This window comes from Brienomyrus brachyistius, chromosome 25 (assembly GCF_023856365.1).
Source record: "Brienomyrus brachyistius isolate T26 chromosome 25, BBRACH_0.4, whole genome shotgun sequence".
In the NCBI taxonomy this organism is placed as follows: Eukaryota; Metazoa; Chordata; class Actinopteri; order Osteoglossiformes; family Mormyridae; genus Brienomyrus; species Brienomyrus brachyistius.
The window spans coordinates 8,235,548-8,256,863 of NC_064557.1; the positions used below are offsets into that span (position 1 = coordinate 8,235,548).

Consider the following 21,316-nt stretch of genomic DNA (forward strand, 5'->3'; position numbering starts at 1 on the left):
AACATGAGCTCTGCGGAGATACAACTGCAGGGATTCAGTGGTAAGACTATGGGGCGGATGTCTTGGGGCAAAGTGCGATCACATGATCACCTGCTCCGAAAGGCAGAATAGGAAAGAGCCCATTTAGAGAGTAAATATGCCATAACAATAAATAGGTCTGATTACCGAAAATCTGCGATATAGCAGCTAAAATTACTTCTACATTCTAGTAGCAACCCAGCCGCTGAATACTAGAGATACAAACCTATAAAGATATAAACCTATTTTTGTTCATTTACCTTTTATTTTTTAGGGGACATTTTTACCCAAAGCAGGTCTTGCTCAGGGACGCAATGATGACATCACTCCACCCAGCCAAGGATTTGAACCAGTAACCTTCTGATCGCAGACACGATATCCTAACCCACAGAATGGATTAACGGAATGACTTAGTCTGAACAATAACTGCGAAAGTGTTGGATATGATTAGAAAAAAAAAAACACGATTTGAAACCGGAGAGGGGGCTTATGGGTAAAAATTGTGATGCAAGCCCTTCAGTGAATAGCGGCTCCTCAGATAATAGGTGAATATAAGTGCAGAGTCCAGACAGCCTTAGCAGCTGTAGTCAGTGGCGCTGTCATCCTGGCGTGCTACTATCAGAAAGACCCCAATGCATTAAACTCTGCATCACCACTAAGGTGCGAACTGAATAAAGGGACAACTGGCAAGCAGGCCTGTCTACGGCCACCTAGGCCCACAAAGAAAACCCCCACCCACCTCCAAAAAAACTCCAGCAAACGCTGAATAAACGACCCGACCGTGAATATTCTCGGTGTGATGCTCACTCAGACGACTTCAGTGTCTTAGCAACCAGCTGTGTTGTTGGACACAAACAAACAAACGACACACATCATTAATTGCCTAGGGGGCATGTGAAAAAGGCTAAGGCACAAAGATTATAAGATTGCAGACTGCGACAAACAGTGCACAGCTTAATACTTAAACATGCGCTCTGCTGCTGAAAGGGCAGTAATAACGCAAAGCATCGAGTGCAACAAAACAGTCCTTACGTCACGTCACACTCATTTTTGAACAGCAATAAGTATCCATCCATCAATCCATTTTCTGAAACCATTTAGGGTCCTGGCAGCTACGGGAGCAAAGCAGAGAACAACCCAGCAGGGGGCACCAACCCGGTAACAGGTATTATGCAATTTTGTCCAGGAGTGATTCATGAGGACTTTGAGCTTTTGGGGAAACTTTTGACCATTTGTGTGGGTTCAGGTCAGTCGTTACATTGCTTATACAATGCGTTCAATTTGTGGTCAGACAGCCACATCTTAGACAATGCATGTCTGGGTCTTTGGGGGCAGCGTGTGGCTCAGCAGGTTAGGGTCAGAAGGGCGTTGGTTCCAATCCCAGGATCGGCAAAGTGATCTCAGCATTGGGCCTTTGAGGAAGGCCCTCAACCCCCAATTGCTCCAAGGACTGTCTGATCATGCTTTCTCCAAAAAAGCTTGATTGTTTTGGATAAAAATGCCTGTTAAGTAAATAAAAGTAATAGCTGGATGTGGAGCGACACATTTTAGGCCAGTTCCAGCCTCCGGACAGAAGGGGGCGTCTTGATTTATACAAGCCTCAGGACCTGCATATGCCTAGCTGTCTAGAAATGAGCAGCACAAGCACTGCCTCCCTCTCAGAACAGCACTCGTCTGCCCCGACGACGCACCGAAAGCTGGATGTACGCAACACGGGCCGTTTAGCTAAGCGACTAATCATCCTCTCGTTTCCCTAATTGCCCCTAAAAGAGGCTTTTCTTCCGTGCAGCCCTTCCATACACGATTTCACAGCAGTGATGTCATGTGCCGGTTTTGGAAACCCTGCAGTGTAAAAGAACACCACCCCTAAGGCTCATTTTCGGATGTAATCAACAGGCCCGATAACACAGCTGACTGGAGATACACGGAGGAGTGGTCACGTGATCTGCGTGTGTGTGTGTGTGTGTGTGTGTGTGAGAGAGTTATGGCAGCCAAGCCAGGAGTTTCCACAAGGACTGCGTGACAGTGGGCTAAGGTTCGGCCAGAATTTTCCTTGGGGTTTGGGGGGGGGGGGGGGGCTGACTGCAAGGGCTTGCCAAGGCAGAGGGTGTATGTGTTGGCCTGGGGGGAAGGGTGGGGAGGGGGGAGGTGTCAGAGGAGTGCTGTAAAAAGACAGAACGCGTGCGGTCTGGGAGGGCGCGCTGCAATTTGGCGGCGTGCTAAAAATATCCCGGGAACCGCAAATACGCAGCTAAAAATAACCAGGCTTTTGATTCCGCTCCTGAGATTGATAGGGACGGGCCGTGTGCACAGAGGGGACGAGCGGGGCGAGCGGGGCGAGCGGGGCCTGCCCTTCCTGTTTCTCTCGCTTCTCTCCTGTCACTCCTTCCAGTTATCAGTCAGCCGCGACGCTAGCAGGACAGCGGACTAGAAGGCTAAGACGCTACCACAGTGGCGGGCAGAGCGTACACACCATTTACGCAGAATCAGAATCTGCAATTCAGCACATATTTTAATAAGTAAGGGGAAAGTTTAACAATATGATTCCTAAACAATTGGAGCAGCAGTTGAACTCATAACCTAAACTCTGGCACATAGACTTGGGAGGATCAGACAATAAAATGAACCTTTATTGGCCTTTTTTTTTTTCCTTTTGCCCAATGGAGATGTGGCTATGCTGCTGCGCATGGGATTTGAACCGACAACCTTCTGACCACTGGAACAGACATATAACCTAGTCAGACACCACGGCCCAAACCCTAATGAACGTCGAAATGCAAAGTGGCCATGTTCATCAAAATGTATGTGCGTATAGAGGAACAGCGAACAGGCCGCCTCGCTAACAAAGCGCAGCATAACAGGCTCAGCACTGAATTCTGGGACGTTACGATTTAATGATGGCAAGATACCGGGGGCTCTGACCATTTCATGGAATATTTTCCTGATTATTCGGCTTCATTTTCATGATGGCTGATGAGGTGGGAGGTGAAATGACTCCCCAGTGTTACAACTCAGCTCCAGTACTGGGAGGGGGTTCAAATCCCAGCTATGATCCGTGTATGGATTCTGCACGCAGAGATGGGCAGATGTTTTTTTTAAGTTGATGAATATTAAAATCACGGTTATCATGAATATTATAGACCTACCAGTCATATGACACAAATTCATATAAATACAAAAATGTTACTCCTGTGATGGGTAAGGACCTCATCCTGGTTATTCCCTGCCTTGCGCCGGTACCTACTGGGATAGGATCCAGACCCCTGTGGTCCTTCATAGGATAAGAAAATGAAAAGATATAGAGGATGGATGGATGGATGGATGGATGGATTGATGGATGGATAAATTTCACAGCTCAACTAGGTAAGTTGAAAACCCAGGTGATAGTTGTGCATTCTGATAAATTATATGAAAATGTACGGAGATCATCTGCTTGCAAAAATTGGTAATTCGAACACTTTGGCTCCGATACACTTGGCAAGAGATCCACCCCCCCCCCCCCCCACCCCCAATTCTGTCTTCCAAAAGAAATGTCCGAATCAGTTATCCACATCCTGTGTTCCATTTAAATGAAACAGTGAAACCTGTATTTAAGCACAGTTTGGGTGTCCATCACAGGCTGATGGAAGAGCACGCCTGCCCACCCCCCCCCCACCCCAGTAAAGCAGTATAAAAAGTAGGTCGATTTAAAACCACATTTGAAATCCATCGTCGGCTATCAAGGCTGGGAAGATAAACCATAACTGGCCAATTCTACAAGCCACCCCCCCCAAAAAAAACCCAAAACCAGTGGAGCATCAGTTGGTTATGGGAAAGAAATCATCACGAAACCGAATGCGGAGAAAATGGACTCAAGGTAAAATGAAGGTGATGACCAATGAACTGTCTGGGAGTGTGAGGTCACACACACAGAATCAGCTCAGTGAAATCAGTGTGTAATAGAGAGCTAATGGGGAGGCAATTAAAAAAACCGGAAGCTGGTGAAATATGTAGCATTATAATAGTGTTATAAAGCTCCCTGGACATGCACTCCAGGCTTCGCCGTGCTCTGAAAGGACCTAAAGTGTACTAAGAAACACAGCATCACATGTTTGTCATTCAGCATCCATGGGTCCTGGGGCTCTTGCCAAGTCAGATGCCCCCTACTGTCAGGAGGCCGGAACACACCTGAAAAGTGATCTTTGGGCACAGCGTTTGATACAATGTATCAACCAAGAGATTGAAACATCGCTCAATTATAGCAATGGCAGCCCTGAATCTAACGATGCGGTAAAGTATTAAAATCAGCCCACAAGTGGAAATTTAAAAAATATTGAGAAGGATCTACTAAATTCTACAGAAAGGCAGGGCGAAGGTTCTTCCCCCAAAGGAGAAACTTTGTGAAATACTCCGACAAACAGCTTTGCAGTGTCCGCTACTGAGAGAAGAACACCGCGAAAATACAAAATGCTAACTACAAAGACGTAAATATTCATAACCATTTTTCCATTAAAAAAAACTGCTCGCAGTGAACCACAGCCATCCAAGTTTACTCTCTTGATATTACTCCTTTGTTTAACAATTCTGCTGCTTTGGCAGCAAATTTAAAAAAAGAGACCACTACTTTATAGCAATAAACAATAGTTTATTAGCCCACAGGCAGGATGAACAAAAAGAAACATTTAATAATCACAGCGTGGCTCGATTAAGTCGTCACATTAAAACGAACAATGGATTTTAAATACAAAAGAAGTACAAGAAACGTCACACTCGATGGGGGCATTAGCCGAATTTTTAGCTGTGCTACTGTCACATGACCTGCTAATGTCACATGACCTGCTAATGTCACATGACCTGCTAATGTCACATGACCTGCTAATGTCACATGACCTGCTAATGCCACACGACCTTAAAATAAAAGTGTTGTTTTTCCTCGTGAAATGAAGCCAATGGCTGCTCCCCGGCATGTTTTCACTCAGAACAGACCTGATGCATCAGCGCTGACAGGCAGCCATTCTGGGGCTCACTGCATCATCGTGCATCGCCATGACAACACCGTGACAATCCACAGGGCTCGGCCCCCGGTCACACGTCACAGCTCGGAGAGCAGGGAGGTGGCCAGTCACACCCACCTCCACCAACTCCTTCCCCCCACCTCCTTTGACAGCCAGCACAGGAGGTCAAACCCCCACTGGTTAGCTAGATGCAACAAAGGTGAGATGAAAGTTTTTCCACAGAGCGCAGAAAGGTCACTCTGCTGGTTTATCCGGGATGCCCTGAGACCAGCTCCGCCACCACAAGAAGCCTGGCCCCAGCGCAGATGTGCCCACAGCTGACCACAGGCCCCACCCCCTCCCCAGGGGCCCCACCCCTTAGAATCATAGACAACCCCATTACCCTTCAGGAAATGCTGAAATTGCCCCATCGGCCAATGGGATGGGGCCAGTTAGAGACACCGGTGCTGGATGAGGATCTCCAGCAGGAAGACAATGTCAAGGGCCAATCCCAAACTCTCTCACACTCTCACACACACACTCTCTCACACACACACACACACACACACACAGAGGCGCCTGTCCGTGTACCAGTCTCTCCTGCTCATGGTTATTTCTCCGCAGTGTTTTCTAAACACTGTAATTGCCAATCAAGGATGTTTCGTCTCTCGTTCCCGTGTGGTTTCCTGTATTTACGCCCGATCGTCTGCACACAGCTTTACGGCAGTCTAAACACAGGACCGGCAGCGGCCCAGACGGTGAACATAGCAGCATTTTTCCACAATTCCGGGCGACACCTGTGGGCGGCAGATGAGCCGCCCGTCCCCCCCCCCCCCCCCGGCAATGCTGACGCTGGCCATCCAGCCAGGGTTGCTGGGGGTGTTGTGAACTCATTCCACATTACAGATCTGCCACTCTGAAATATTAATGCCAGCAAGCGGCAGGTTTTCCGGGCTCCAGTTTCGACTCCCGTCTCCCACCTCATTAGGTCCAGTCCCAACCTCTGTATTCCTTATACATTACCCTGGAGCATTACAGAGAGAAATCTCCATTTTGAAAAACAGGCGAGATAAACAATAAGAAAAAAAAAAGTATCTTACGAGTGGCCCACTGTAGACATAGCAAACCTATGTGGTGGTATGAGGCTCTGTGACTTAGGAGGCAGTGGCTGTATTCAGTAGGTCATAGGTTTGAATCCCTGACTAAAAAACTGACGCCGATCACGCTGCTACCAATACATACCTGACCTTTAGTTCAGGAGAGACGTTACTCACCTGAGTCACGACTAACCAGCAATACTAAATGTGGGTGGTTCAGTCTTTGAGCTTTGTCTGCCTAATCAACAACAGCTTACCCATCCATCTGTAAACCTCTTATCCAGTTGAAGAATCTGGGCTGGAGCTGGGGTCAGTCCCCGGCAGCAGAGGGCACAAGGCAGGGGACACCCTGGACGGGATGCCAGTCTGTTTCAGGGCATACACAGTACGAGACACTGATTCACCTAACAAACCCAGAGGAGCATTCGAACCCACAACCCTGGAGGTGTCAGCGCTAGCATGGCCCGCTGAACATCTAACAAAAATCAAATAAAACACTGAGCTTGCAGTTGAGGAATCATTTTAATTCTTGGGCAAACGTTACAGCCCTGCAAAACCACCGCGAATGAATTGATAAGCAAATCAAATCGATTTCACAAGGAATAAAAAAAAAATAAAAAACAAACGTAAACCCTGCAGCCTCTCAGCAGCAAAACCGGCATTTCACCACGAGCCGACATCTCCCAGCTCGCTCTCTTTTGTCTGCTAAGAGGCGCTACGGATTCAGCTCGCAGTTCTGTTTTCAGTAATGTCAGACGCTTCCTTGTTCGAGATTCTTATCCGTTTATTTCTGGAACAGTCGTTTGTTTTTTTTTTTTTTTTCTCGCCCCCCCAAACAGGAAGTCGTAAGAACTGGAAGCTGTAGGGAGTGAAGCGTTAAGACAGACGGAGGGAGGGATTCTGCTCTCGCGGTGGCGGAGATATAGTGAGGTGTCTCACCGCCTTTCAGGAACTTTCCGGGGGAGGAATCGCCGAGTTAGCCGACACAGGCCCGACGAGCCATACTGACCCAACCTCTCGGCTGCACGGCGTAGTCAACGGCCAACTGACGGTTCTTTTTGTAGATTCACCGTGCCAGTACCATGCTCAGCGCCTGCTGCAGACCTAACGTTCGGGCTACGGACAAATCCTTGAATTACACGGTCCGGTTCCACAGGCGAGTGCTGATTTTCTTTGAGCCTGAGGGATGGCTGAAGTGATTGCTTTGCTTGAAACCGACCTTGTGAGATGTTTACAGGGGAAAAATAAACATCTGGAAAAAACTGGACGACGCACACAAACCCTTTAAGTCTTCATATAACCGTTACACCACATGAGGCCAGCTCTGTGGGATAGAGCTTGTTTGCGAGGGTGTGTTTCTGCGACTGTGGGGGGGTGGGACATATTTACAGCAGGTGAGGACTGTCTGTACAGGGCACTGCTAGATCATCCTGCTCAAACACCGGGGTCAAAAGAAGCAGCCACTGGCGAATGGACGTGTATCACTGGCTCACTGCAGAGATGTTCAGAACCAATGGTTTGGGTTCAGGCACTGGGAGAGATGGGCGGGTCTTCGTGGGGAACTAAGAGCTGGTTTTAGATAGCAATGGGAGGACGACTGGCACTGACCATCTCTGTAGTAGGGGGTGAAAATGCAAGCAGACCAGCATTATCCAGAAAATATGCCAGTCTAACCCACCTCCCCCAAAAAAAAAAAACTTCGGAATCCATCTTCTAACGGCTGATTTATACTTTTGCGTAGTAGAATCTACACCGCAAGTACCATCCGCTATAACCTGATGCCAGCATGTGCTCCTGAAAAGCCAGCAGTCTGGTTGTTGATTAATGCTCAACGACTTCTGAAGAGGGATTTCATCTCACCAAGGAGCGCAAGTAAAAACCTGGAGAGTTAAACTGGTCCAGCCCGGAGAACGGGACCAATGTCTCGGCGGCTTCCCACTGGAGAGCTCCATAAAACCAGCGTGACATGGGCCAAACCATTAAACCATTTTTTTTGTGGGCAGTGATGGCCTAATGGTTAGGGACGCGCACTTGTAATTGAAAGATTGCAGGTTTGAATCCCCGACCAGCAAGGCACCACTGAGGTACCCTGAGCAAGGTACTGCCCCCAAGCACTGCTCCCTGTGCTAAATTAGCTGCCCCCTGCTATGTGACAATGCCACATATGGGTTAAATGCAGAGGACACATTTCGTTGTGGGGGGGGGACTCACCTTAAACCACAAAAAACATGACTGCAGTGTAACTCGTTAAATGACCTTGTTAGTTTGTGACTGGGTGGTGAACAGGAGTGTTAAATAAGAGAAGTCAGAATGCCCCCCCCAGACAAGGAGGCGTGTCCAAGGGCATAACCTTAGGCCTAGTCCCCACGTATTTAATCAATGAACCCCCCCCCCCCAGGCCAGAGGGAGTCTCAGACAGTGAGGCCTTAAGGAGCAGTGTGGCTGGCAGGGGTTTCCTCCCAGAGGGGGGTCATTCGGCGTTATGCTGACTGCACCAATCACTGTGGGGGGGCGGGGTTTGCATGGCAGGTCACAGAAGTGTGTCTGCTGGCCTGGGCTGATGGCAGCCTCTCTGAGGCTCAGGGTCCGACATCATAAGAACAGAAGAAAATTTACAAAGGAGAGGAGGCCATTCAGCCCATCAATCTCGTTTGGGGAGAACTTTAATAGCTCAGAGATGTTAAAATCTTATCTAGCTCTGATTTGAAGGAACCCAGGGTTTTAGCTTGCGATACACTAGCAGGAAGACTATTCCATACTCTAACTACACGCTGTGTAAAGAAGTGTTTTCCCAAATGCAGTTTAAAATGTTCTCCCGCTAATTTCCACTTATGGCCAAGAGTTCCAGTATTTAAACTAATATTGAAGTAGCCATTTGGCTGAACAGCATCCAGACCTGTTAGAATCTTATATACCTGGATCGTGTCCCCCCTTAGTCTCCTTTGCTCGAGGCTGAACAGATTCAGCTCAGCTAACCTCTCATCATAAGACATTCCTCTAAGACCAGGAATCATTCTCGTAGCCCTACGTTGCACCTTTTCCAAGGCAGCAATGTCCTTCTTAAGGTATGGTGACCAAACCTGTACACAATATTCTAGTTGCGATCTTACCAAAGAATTATAATCCCCCTTGACTTAAACTCCACACACCTAGAGATGTAACCCAACATCCTACTGGCCGTTTTAATTGCTTCCCCACACTAGTGAGAGTGGGATATGGAAGCATCAACATGCACACCGAGGTCTAAAGATCCCAATGGGCCTGGAGAGTGCAGGAATGGGGGTGGCGGTTGTAAAAGCTGCAATCAGGATGTGCAGGATAACAGTACTCCCCCACCCTACTACACATTAGGAATGTCATCACTTCCTGCTCAGGGCCAAGACCATTGCAGCAGGGATAGTGACTCTCATGTTACCTCCAGAGCCGTCCAATAAAGGCGCGTTCCTCCAGCGCGCCCCGCAGGGCACGGGGCTAAGGCACGATTCCCACGCCTGGCTATCGACGCGGCCAAGGAGTCGTGGGCTGTTCATGAAAATTTCACTGCGTGCGGGCTTGCAGTATGGCAATAAGTGGGGGGGCCACGGTTAATTCAAGTAACATAGCTAATCTAGCTCATTTAAATAATATATCCAATACAGCTAATTTAGCATTAGCGCGCTGCTAAGCAGTCACGTGCCATGGAAGGGGGCAAAGCAAGAGCCGCCCTCCTTCACTACAGCCCAACAGGACGGCGGAGACCCAGGGCGCAGTCCAACCGCCCCCAACCGGTGGATTACAGACCCAGGGGAGCGGGGGGGGGGAACAAACAGAGATGTTTTCTTGGCCCGAGTCATGAAGTAGGAAACAGCCACTGGCTCTCTGTTCGGGCAGAGAAGGTGCATCTTCGCCCTGGTGCCGTGAAACCTGACTCATGCTCCCCCCCCCACCCCCGGCAGTGTTTCCGCCACATCTCCGCTTCAACCAGACACCTTCGCCGGCAGTGAGGCGGCCAGGCGACGGCCAGCGGCGCCCCCCGGCTGAGGGCCGTGGTACTCGGCGCCTAAATCCTGCACAAACCGGTTTCGGTTACGCTTAATTTAGTGCCCCCTCCCACCCCCCCCCCCGGGTGCCGTTTCCGGCGTTTCGTTTCCACCAGGCTGCGGGTGCCAGCGCGGGGAGAGCGACTCTGGACAGGAAGTGCCCATGGCACCTGGTGTTTACTGACTGCTCGCCTCTTACGCTCTCTGCCAGAGGGACATCTGATCTGGGCTTGGCTGCTAAAAACAGTGTGGCCCCATAAGCCCAGTGTCCCTTCCTCTGCCCACGCCTCGTAGGGGGGGGGGGTATACTGGCTGCATCGAGTAGCGGGCCTGGGGGTTAGCTGATCCCAGACCATTTACACAGCAGCCCTGCAAGAGAGGAGGAGGAGGAGGAGGATGAGGAGGCAGGTTCAGCTAAGACGGAGCCACCGCAGGATTCTGGGATGAACCAACGTTAAATCCATCCATCCATCACCACTTATCAGGAGGAGCCAATCCTAGGAAGCACAGCCAGTCCCAGCTATAGCCGGCGTGATCCATCATCACACCCATCGCCGAGGACACCCTGAACGAGGCACCACACCATCGCACCGACGCTGACCGTCGGAATGGAAACCTGGTGAAGGGGGCTGGGATTCTAGGATTTTTAAATGTGGGGGGAGGCGTAAGAGAGACCATAACTCATATAGAAGCGCCGATCTTATTATTATTAGCTAATGATATGCTTTGAATTGGCAAGTAGCCCCACGCTTCTGACACTGAGTACACCAAAGAGGATTGATGTTACATCATCATTCTGCATGTCCCACAGACTGCTGGGAAACGTAGTCCTGAATTCATAAGCCTACAAATGGGTCACCTTCGAAATAACTGCCAGGAGATGCCTACCTATGACTCAGGGCCATCGGGGGCCAAAGCAGGTCGACAGAGACACCGCTGGCCCCCAGTGACAAGCACCTGGGTGTCTAATGACTTGCTCATCAATCTTTTATCATTTTTTCATTTCGACTCATTGAGAGCAGAGGCAGAACATCAGGCACCAACGGCAACGGATAAATGCTGCATGCGGCATGTTTAGGGGGCCGCACAGCCGGGGCGAGAGATGGGAAAGAGGGCGGGGTCAGTCATACACAGTACCCCCCCCCCCCCTCGCTAAATCAGCTCCTTACAACTTACATCCCTACACGCAGCCAGACCTACCATAAGGACTTCAATTAAATAGGGGGGGGGGCTTGGAGAAAGCAGTTGTGGGGGGGGGGGGGGGAGTGTACAGTGGTCCTAGGGAGGGGCAAGCATAGCACACATAGCACACATAGCACACATAGCACACATAGCACACATAGCACACATAGCACACATCCGGGATTCCGGGGAGCCTAATTAAGGAGCAAATTTATCAATAATACTCCCTCTTACTAGGTCCGCGGTGTGTAGCCGACTATTAGGACGCATGAACTGATCGTGCCAGCTGTTCAGCAAGGGGGGGGGTGGAGGGGGGGTGCTCTCTGCACCCAAGCGAACACAACTATGTCCCTGAGACCTGAAAGAGAACATTTCATGCTTCCCTTTGCAGGAGAAGGTGCTGCGATGTGGATTCCAGAAGCCAGGGGGGCAGTCTGATCCTCCTCCTCCAAGATACTCACACTTGGTGAGGAGCAGGGGGAGCTGGGGGCAGATTCAGAATGCCAAGGAGGAGGGGGGGTCATAAGAGGGGCCATAATTCATGCAGAAGAGTTAAACTTAAGTAGCCTATGATTTGTTTTGAATCAGTGCGTGACAGGGGAGGGGCCACTGTGGGAGCCAATCAGATTCCAGCTGGGGCTAGTGGCCCCACCCCTACATACACCCATAGGCCAGGACCTGTACGACAAAGCTCAAGGTAGGAGGTGGAGGGCACGATGGGTCAGATGTGAGCCCATCACAGGGTCCGGTAAACCAGCCAGCTCTTGAACTGGGCACAGCTGCCCCTTGCCAAGACAATCTTCACTCCTCCTCTACCTGACCGATACCTGCTGCCTGTTCAGTGGTACCGTCACCCAACTGTGAGCCGCCAAGGTCAGCAGCACCGGGATGACAAGTAGCGATGACTGGGCCTTATGTTTAGGCAGAAGCGCCAATGTTTTCTTACATATGGTGGTAGGATTCTTCGGTCTCCATGACGTACTTGGAGACGACCACACAATCCTGCGTTCGATTATTTCTCTCCAGGTCGGAACTCGGATGAAAACGTCACGAATCGTCACGAAAAAACGTCACATCAAGTCGGAATGACGCCTCCATACGACTTTATGTCGGACAAGATTTTCTTGTCTGAGTTGCCCCAGTAGCGTAATTTCAACTTGGCGACCTACAGTCAACAGTAATTCTACTTTATAAATCTTTAAAAATGTTTATTTTGTTGAAAGTATTTATAGTTATAAATGTAGCTGCACGTGTTCAATTTAGAGAATATCATATCGTGACCGACAAGACTTGTCAGTGTTTTTTGTTTGTTTGTAGTCTGTTTGCCTCTCGAAAAAAAGAATATCGCTATGAATGTACTAAAATATTTTATGAAGCTTTTAATGTGGTTTGCCTAGTTTGTGTTTCTTGTTTGTCTGTCTCTCTGAAAAAATAATCTTACTCAAAATCTGCTAAAATATAAAGCAACGGCATACAACAGCGTGTTCATGGAGGCGGCCATATTTGTCACTCACTTTGGAATTTCCGAGTTCCGGGAGATAATCAGACGCAGGATAAGGTCCCCGCTAACTGGGAACTGGTTAAGCCCGGTTCTGGGCCAGTGGATGTCAGGTTCACCAAAACCAGCAACTGACCCTCAAACCAGGAGACCCCTCCTAGGACAGGGGTGGGCAATCTTATCCGCAAAGGGGCAGTGTGTGTGGAGGTTATTGGGATAACCTTTAGGTCAGCTGTTCAAGCCCAGCAAATTAGTCCGCTAATTAGTAATCTAATTAGGGAGTTGCATCGAAAATCAACATACCCAACAGCCCTTTCTGGATAAGGCCGCACATCTCTGCCTTAGGAGGACACGCCCAGCCTGCTCGCCAAGAGGAAACTCACACAATACTTACCGAAATATCCCTGCTAACTCCCTGTTTACCACCATGAGTTAAGCGTCACAAGAACTTTCATATTGACCGTGTGTATTTTGGAAAATGTAGGTGTCATTCGGCTCTACAGACAGTACAGCGAGATTCCCTTTATTATTTTAAATAATAATGCCATTGCTGGTACTGACTCCCCCTGTCTGAAGAATAGTGCGTTACACAGAAACAGGAGAAAATTGCGAAGTCTCATTTCGTTTGGGGGGGGCAGTATGTCCATGAGAGCTTGGGTTGGGGCTCCTGCTTCCACACTCTTTAATGTTTTGACTATTTCAGAATTTATCAAACACACACGGCCTGCAGTACCGCAGACATGCATTACGCCATGCGAGTTTTGCCGTATTACAATTCTGACGTGACTCGCATGTGATTTTCGAGGGGGGGGGGGGGGACACTGCACCGTGCTTCCCAAGATGACACCTCAAGGAGGGGCCCATGACCTCTGATTACACACTCCATGTCAGGTTTGTAAATACGGTGAACATGCGAGATCTGACTGAGTTCAGGTGGGGGGTGGATGCTGCCTTCAGATACAGTCAGAGAAGCGCAAGGAGAACATTTGTTATGCTGAAAAGCTCGAAGCGGGCCTCTGCTTTCCCAGAATCTGAACGCCGCCTCGATGTGGCGCGAGATAAAGGCGCATCACCATCACTGCGCCTTTTTGCCCGGCTGAGGAGATCATTATAAAAAGAGGGGAAAAAACAAAAAGGGAAAAAAAAAAGAACGTTCAGGGATTCAGAGTTCCAGACGATTCCTAAAAGCGGAGAGGGGGTTACCTGAACCGGGAGAGAGAGAATATGGTAACATGGGGGCCGATTTCTCAAACCCGAAAAATCCAGGCACAGCAAGAGACAGTCCAGCCTGGCTGGGGAAAAAGAGGGAGAAAAAAATAGAAAAGGTCCATTTTGGCACCTCCGATTTCAGTCATGTTCCAAAATCTAAATATAAATAGGAGAGAGCTGGCCAACATTCCAGAAAAAGGAGAGGACTACCAGAAGCAGGTTAAATAGGTAGTAACCAGCTGTCTGAGCCCATGAAAGCAGGACTTTACGGCAAACGGGAAAATGCCCCATCTTCATAACAATAACTACATTTCTGGAAAGGTCTCTCTGTCAAACCACACAAATCACATGGCAGATACTGTTCCTTTGCCCATATAAATCCAGAAAATTAAAATTCTCAGCTACCAATCTACTATTCACACCACAAATCAAGGAGCAGGCCTGAACAAACAAGTAGCACAGAAGCAGGTTGAAAAAAAAATCCTGCACAGTATTTATGACATCTCCCCCTACCTATGCTTCAGGCTAAATAATTACAGATACGTCCCTGGAGTAACACAAATACATAATCCTGTCATCCATCTATACATCTACCAACTACTTATCCCAGTCAGGGTTAGTAGAAGCTGACAGCCTATCCCAGAATGCACAGGGCACAAGGCAGAGGACACTCTGGACTGGATACCACTCCATCACAGGGCATAAATTCACACACTGTAAGTTATATTATAATAGTAAAGTCTATTTAGATTGGAGAAGTTAGAACATATCAGACATTCACAAGGAAATTTGTAAGAGACCACACCCGTTTTTAATCCTACAAAACTTCATCATTCCTCTAAACCCAAGTTTACCTATCAGGTCCTACTGGGAGCTGGAAGGATGCAAAACTGTACTGTCTGGCAGGGAGCTCGGAGGGAGCGAAAACATGGGTCCCCGAGGACCGGATTGGCAAACACTGCACTCAACCCAAATCTCAAGCTTTGGCCAGCTGCATCCAGCATGGACCATCAGCAGGTGCTGCATGAAGATGAGACCAGCATCAGCTGCCTGCTCCCTAAGTGAATCTGGGCAGGCATGACAAGCGTTAACAGCCCCCCTCAGGACAGCTCACAGGAGACCTTCCCTGGCAGGTTCCAAATGGGGGGGGGGGGGTTCGCACCAAAAACATCCGAAAGCAGCCCCTCACAAGTCCCCAAAACTTCCAACTCTTTCAGTGAAACATCTCCCATCTAAGGCACAGACAGTCTGTAAAGTGTGGAACTTGCACCCCAATCGCAGACACCCCCCAGTGCCCACTGGCTGATTCTCCTCACTGAGCTTCCTATAGATACAAACAGCCCCAGACCCTTGCAAGCTGTTTTGAATATTGACTGTTCTAGACCATCGCCATGGTCACCACACAAGAAAAGGTCAGTATGCCTCTCGCAACCCGTCAGTCCTCAATGAAAGCGTAATGCTAAACCTCTGTTTAAACACGACAGACACCAGGAGGAGGGCGGGCACTGAAACAGACTGCAACCCTTCCGGAAGGAATCCGGCTGCAGGAAAGACCTCAAGAAGAATCCGCGCGGACTGTGCTTCGATTTGCGCATCCGTCTCGCAATGAGAGTCAAATTCTCCTGACGGCCATAGGTCCTCCGAGGTAGCTGAGGATTGCAGACGTAGCTGGTGAAGAACATCCAAGTGCGAAGGTTCAGAAAGAGCACACAGACAAGAGACTAAAGGAACTGAAGTGTTCAATACAGATCCGCACAGCTCTTCATATATATTACATAACCCATAAAAATATGAGATTATATTATATATAAACGCTATAAAGTTTCTACAGTGCTACTCAATCCCCTCAAAATACTCTACAATGCTACACAAACTACAAAAAAAACTCTACAAAGCTACCTAAAACCCTAAAATACTCCATAACGCTACAAATGTTAGCATTCAGCCTTAATCTGGGTTGGATTTGGTCCTTACAGTCCACATACTCAAACCACACGAAAGCTCCTTTCTGTCCCAGAGGCCAAAACAGACCCACAGGATAAGAGACACGGCTATTTATAGGTCCAGACACAACAGCGTGTGACACAATATGACCATAGCAGGTTGAGAACCCATGGCAGTCAAACGTGCAGACGAAGGAGTCACACGGACGGAGGGGGAGCAGCGGAGCGAACAGCGCCCCCCCTCGACGTGACACCGAGCGGGGGCCCGTCCCCAGCTGCGCGCCGTGGTCGAGAGTCCCGTGTCACTGACGTCACAGGCCTCAGTCTCCCTGCCAGCTCACCAGTTAAATTTAGCAACTGGGCCCTTCTCCCGGAGAACAGTAACAACGTGATACCGGGAGCACTTTCTGCACGACTCGTTGCATCAGCGCTAAACAAAGTTGGGGGGGGGGGGTTGATCTGCTACTGAGCCCCCGCGTATTTCGGCTGAGGAATACTTCCTCCCGTAACGCAGGACCTGCAAACCAGCAATAGACATGTACGGGATTCCAGCTGCAAATCCGATGCTTTATAAGAGACAGATCACCGCCGCTGATCATTGAACACCTTAATGAATGAAACTTTATTCTCATCATACATTCAGTACAATGAAACAGTTCTGCTACTCTCGGGTCATTAAAAACTACGAACGAAGACAAAAATCGAGGCACCGGGTGAATAACATAAAAACACATACAGACTAAAGGCAGCAAAAAAACGAATAGCATGTATATTTGACACCTTAACAGTAACGTGAGAAATATCTGATCGCTATTTACCTAGTTACTTTACATTTCTGATTACACCCACTGAATTACGATACCATTTCTGCCGGCTAAGGTTTCTCTTTTCCTATACATTTTGCTTTTCCTGTAGTGACCACTTGTGGCTAGTGAGGGAGGCGAGCCTGCTTTAAGGTCTCGCCATTTCCTTTTCAGCAGGAAGCACGCCTTCCTGCTTCTGGACGGCTTTGATGCAGTAACAAGGCATCAAACACTTTCCTATGGCGATTAATGTTTTCTTCTTCTTAAACACATACTTTCATCTTTTTTTAAAAAAAGAAAAAAAGAACAGACGAATTACAGCATTGCTTCCTAAGCACCCATTGTCAAACTGAACAACGTGCTTCAACCAACTTATTTTTTTCCCTTCAAATTAAAACTGTGTCCTTGAAAGATTTTGCCATTTGCGTTTCCAACTACCGTGGAGAGGCTGAGGGAAAGTGTTTAACATCCAGCAACACGTACAAAAGCGACTCAGTACACATTATATTAAGTATCGGACAGGTGCCAATGTCTTGCTGCTGATGTCAAACGTGCGAGTCAAACTGTAAAACACAGAATCGGATGCTCGCCATTAAATGCACGTCCTTGCATGCAGCAGTGATCCGACCGTGCAAATCGAAGCGCACAGTGAGGCTTAAATGCTTCACGATGTAAAAGGTTTAGACCCCCCCCCCGCCCCGCAGATAAAGGGGTGCCAGAGTTGGAGGGCGAGGTGCCTTCGTGCCAGACCTCGGTACAGCAGCCCGGAGGGAGGGTCACCGAGGGACGCTGGCTCCCGGATCGCGGGGTGGGAAATGCCGCAGATCCGCAATGTGATCGGAGCGCCCGTTAGGATGGAGCAAGCGAGGGGCCGTTTCTACGTCTCCCCGCATCGCAAAGCCTATAATTAAAAGCTACTTTCATTAAATGACAGTCGCTGTCTATTGTAATACAATTGCAGTTAAAAATACCTAAAAAATAATTCAATTCTAATACTTTCTTTCCTTAATACTAAATACGACATATGAAATATTCCGCCTCGAATATGTGATGTATGGAATATAAGCATTTCATGCAATTTACAGAAAGATAAACTTCATTGCGATTACTACTAATGGTGCCATAATAAAAATCGGAGGGGGGGGTGGCTATATTTCCTCCAAGGGTCTCTGGATTTACTCAGCCGCCTAGTCGCTGCTCCGGTAGCCGACCTGAGAGGGTTACTGTATCTTTAAGTGGTAATCCCTCTAAGTGTAAGTGTTTGTTGTCTAGCAGTTAATGGGCGGCTCGGTGGAGTGTCCACACTGGCCGGTGGGAGGTCCCTTTCCATTACAGCCGCCTCTTACTGGGGACTGCACGCCATTCCTCTCTTCGCCTGCACGGCTGCAGCGCTGAACTATCAATCCCACGCCAGATTCCCAAAGAAATGCAATTAATAGCACGCGCATGCAATGCAGAGGTTATTGTGTCGCTGCGCACCAAGTCATGCATTTGAGTCAGGAGACGGTGATACTTCCGCAGGGGACCGACGGCATTTGACGGCGCCCATCAGACGGTGCAGACAAAGCGCCCCGTGACACCCCCGATCACTTGCCTTTCATCACAGACACTTTGCCAGATTGAGAGTCCCCAATAAAAGCGGCACGACGAACCCCCGGTAATCGGCGCTTAAAGCTCGGTCAGGATAATATCTCGCCGTAGTAAATTTCCTTCGCCGGCGCGGTAAAGTTTAAATAAGGCACTAAAGGCGCTTCTTAACACGAAAAGCGTGCACTTCAAAAGCAGGGGATAGTTGCGACGGAGATGTGTAACACGTGAAGACAATAGCCACAGTGAAGGGTCCCATTGTCAGTCTGGTGCGATGCTTCCTATCCCCCCCCTGGTTGTTTTCATACCCTGTAACACTTGATAGCAGCTAATTACACATTTACTTGCTGAAAAAGCCCACTTTCTCAAAAACAAAACTGCCCTTTCCGGAACAGATGATATAAAGACTGCAGCGTATTTCCAAAACAGTGAGCTTAAAGCAGCGTGTGTCGGGATGGGCAGCGATCTTACACCTACATGCGCGTCTTGTGGGTTTTTTGTAGTACGATCAACTGTGACTTCGGACCGCAGCAAGCTGACGATCGCGGGGAAAAGCTGTTTGACAAACATTAACAAAAAATGTATCCTCATTAAAAGAGCTGCTGAGACTTCAAGCCACCAATACTAACTTTAATATGAAAACCATGTCAGTAAAATACATAAAACCGTAAATATAGCGGATGCTACACAACAATGAAATGAAATCAAACAATGGTTTTCCTTACCAAACTATAACAACCACAAATATGTCTCTATCCTGCAAAAAGCACTCAAATGTGTATACAACAAGAGGCACTCTCTGTAGAAATGACACATCTTCAGCAGACATTAACTAAATAAAAATCAACACACGCCTCGAGATTAAAGTTTCTGCTTTTTCATTGCCTAAATTATGGACACAAATCGGCAACAGTTTACACCCCCCAACTCTCCCGTCAAGATGATCCCATACTAGAGCAAAAATACTTTTACAAATATGTTGTTCAAAACTGTGAAAAACCTGCCATCTGTCATGCACCAAATGGCAAAGCTAAAGAATCTCTCAACTTTTTTTTCCTCTTTTTACGTCGGGAGGGGTGTGGGGCACAGGGGTGGAGAAGGTGCTCTCATGCCGTCCTTACCGCTATCAGCGTGCTATTTCTCTGTTCTGTTGTGCTTGCCGACTCAGGGTCTTGATGTCTGTATTGCTGCTTATTATGAGCGGATTTCTTAACCCTCTGCTCCAAGCTCCTCTGGTACAGGCTGACCGTCTCCCTGCGTTCAATCTCCAGCTGTTCAGCGTGTGCTTGCTGGTACCTGGTCTCACAGTTGACATGGTGCCTCCGACAGCCCTCGATCCTCTGCCTTAACCTTTCCACCACGGTACTATGCTTAGGGATCACATTATTACTGCTGCCTCCAGATCCGATGCCACCGTTTATGTTATTGTTATTAATGCAAATACTACTGCCGTTCGCAGTAGCGGGGGTGGCAAAATCCCCCATCATATAGTCTGTGCACAGTATTTTGGAAGAACTTTCTCAAGCCTCCTTCAGCAAAAGTAATTCCAGGGGGAAAGAAATAGGGGATTCGAAGGAGTGCAAACGAGCGGCGGCCGCTTCCCCTCTTCGGGAAAAATGTGTCATTCAATCATTCAGTACCATTAAAACAATACTCTGGTCGGTCTGCAAAACAGACAACAATAGCGGAGCGCAACTGACCAAACTCAGCGGTCGGTGCTTCACTCGCTCCCACCGGCACCGGATCGCTGCATTTAACTCGGCAGAAGATCCGAATGTTACAGGCGATCATCACACATCGCGGACAATGTTTCGAGCACGCAGCTTTATCGTGCTGTCCTTTAGGAAAAAGTTTTGTTGTTTGCAGCGCAGGGGCTCCGGAGTAGTTTCGTGAACTCGCATCTCATTCACATTTTCCCGTGAAAATCCCCCGAGCGCGAACAAGTCCGTCCAAAAGCCCGGAGGTGAAACGCGCAAAAGCCAGATCCCGAAAGACGCCGATCCGCGGGGTCGCTCGCAGCTGCCTGCCACCATCACAATGATCAAGTGCTCTCCTCCTCCTCCATGCCAGCGGAGTGATATCAGGACAAGGGCTGAGTAAAAAGCAGCTAGAGGCTGTGAGCAGCCTCGGCAATCGCACGCAAAACGCGGAGCGGAGCCGTCGAGCGCCCGGACGTGGACGCGCCAGTGACCGCTTGCGCATTCACGAAGGGAAGTGCGCGCATACTTGACACAAAAAGTCGGATACCGCTGTATTTCTGCCATTAACGTCTAAATACTCAGGCTTTTCACATGATCTGTGTGTTTAAATATATATATTGCTCGTGTATTCAGATGGATTATTTTTGTGGTATTTTATGTTACATTCCCATTAGATTTGAGCACCCATATTTTAATCTATTTCCAAGCATCACGCAGACCGCCAGTTTAGTAGAGTTGTTCTTTTAGTAATAATTGTCATTTTGTGTTTGATTTAGCAAAGACTTGAGTTTGGGGAATGTTGTTGGAAGTTTTTTTCCTCCACTCAAGCAGCAATAATCTGACCTTCATCGTTTTCTTGGGTTTTGACTCAAAGGGTTTTCACAGGGTGCCGGGTGGCGAGTCAGAGTCAGGCTTAGCCGATTAGCATGTGCGTGACTCCAGCGCCCGAAAGAGGCTGCCAGCACCACCTGAGTAAAGGCAGCCGGGGGCACCGTAAAGCGGGGGCAACGTCAGGATGATTCCAAGGGCCCCTGAGTGACTGCGGCCTTAAAAATTCACAACATAATCCGAGTGATCTGGGGTGGGGGCCCAAAATCTTTAACGGCACCCTGAAGGCAGCTGCATGTAGACTCACTTCTGAGTGCAGGAATAGCACTCCTGCTGAGATGATAGGTGACCATTCCTAATTGGCATTTTCCCTTCTTCCTTAATAACCACCCTTCTGATCTCCCTGCTTTCCCATGACACCTCTGAGCAATGACTGTGCTGCCAGGTAACCAATAAGCA

At 48.5% G+C, this 21,316-nt stretch overlaps 1 protein-coding gene and 1 long non-coding RNA gene across 2 annotated transcripts in view; one reads left to right on the plus strand and one right to left on the minus strand.

Moving 5' to 3' along the window:
- Nucleotides 1-20,402, minus strand: part of maml3 (mastermind-like transcriptional coactivator 3) — a 93,911-nt gene extending 73,509 nt beyond the window's left edge. Inside the window, exon 1 of the mRNA XM_048995676.1 lies at nucleotides 19,451-20,402. Within this exon, the coding sequence (XP_048851633.1) occupies nucleotides 19,451-19,816 (366 nt within the window). The 5' untranslated portion in view covers nucleotides 19,817-20,402. The remainder of the gene's footprint in view (nucleotides 1-19,450) is intronic.
- On the plus strand, nucleotides 10,446-12,609 carry LOC125720375 (uncharacterized). Its single transcript, XR_007385429.1, has 3 exons — nucleotides 10,446-10,726; nucleotides 11,681-11,755; nucleotides 12,316-12,609. It is a non-coding gene; the product is annotated as an uncharacterized LOC125720375 (long non-coding RNA).
- Nucleotides 20,403-21,316: the final 914 nt, after the last annotated feature.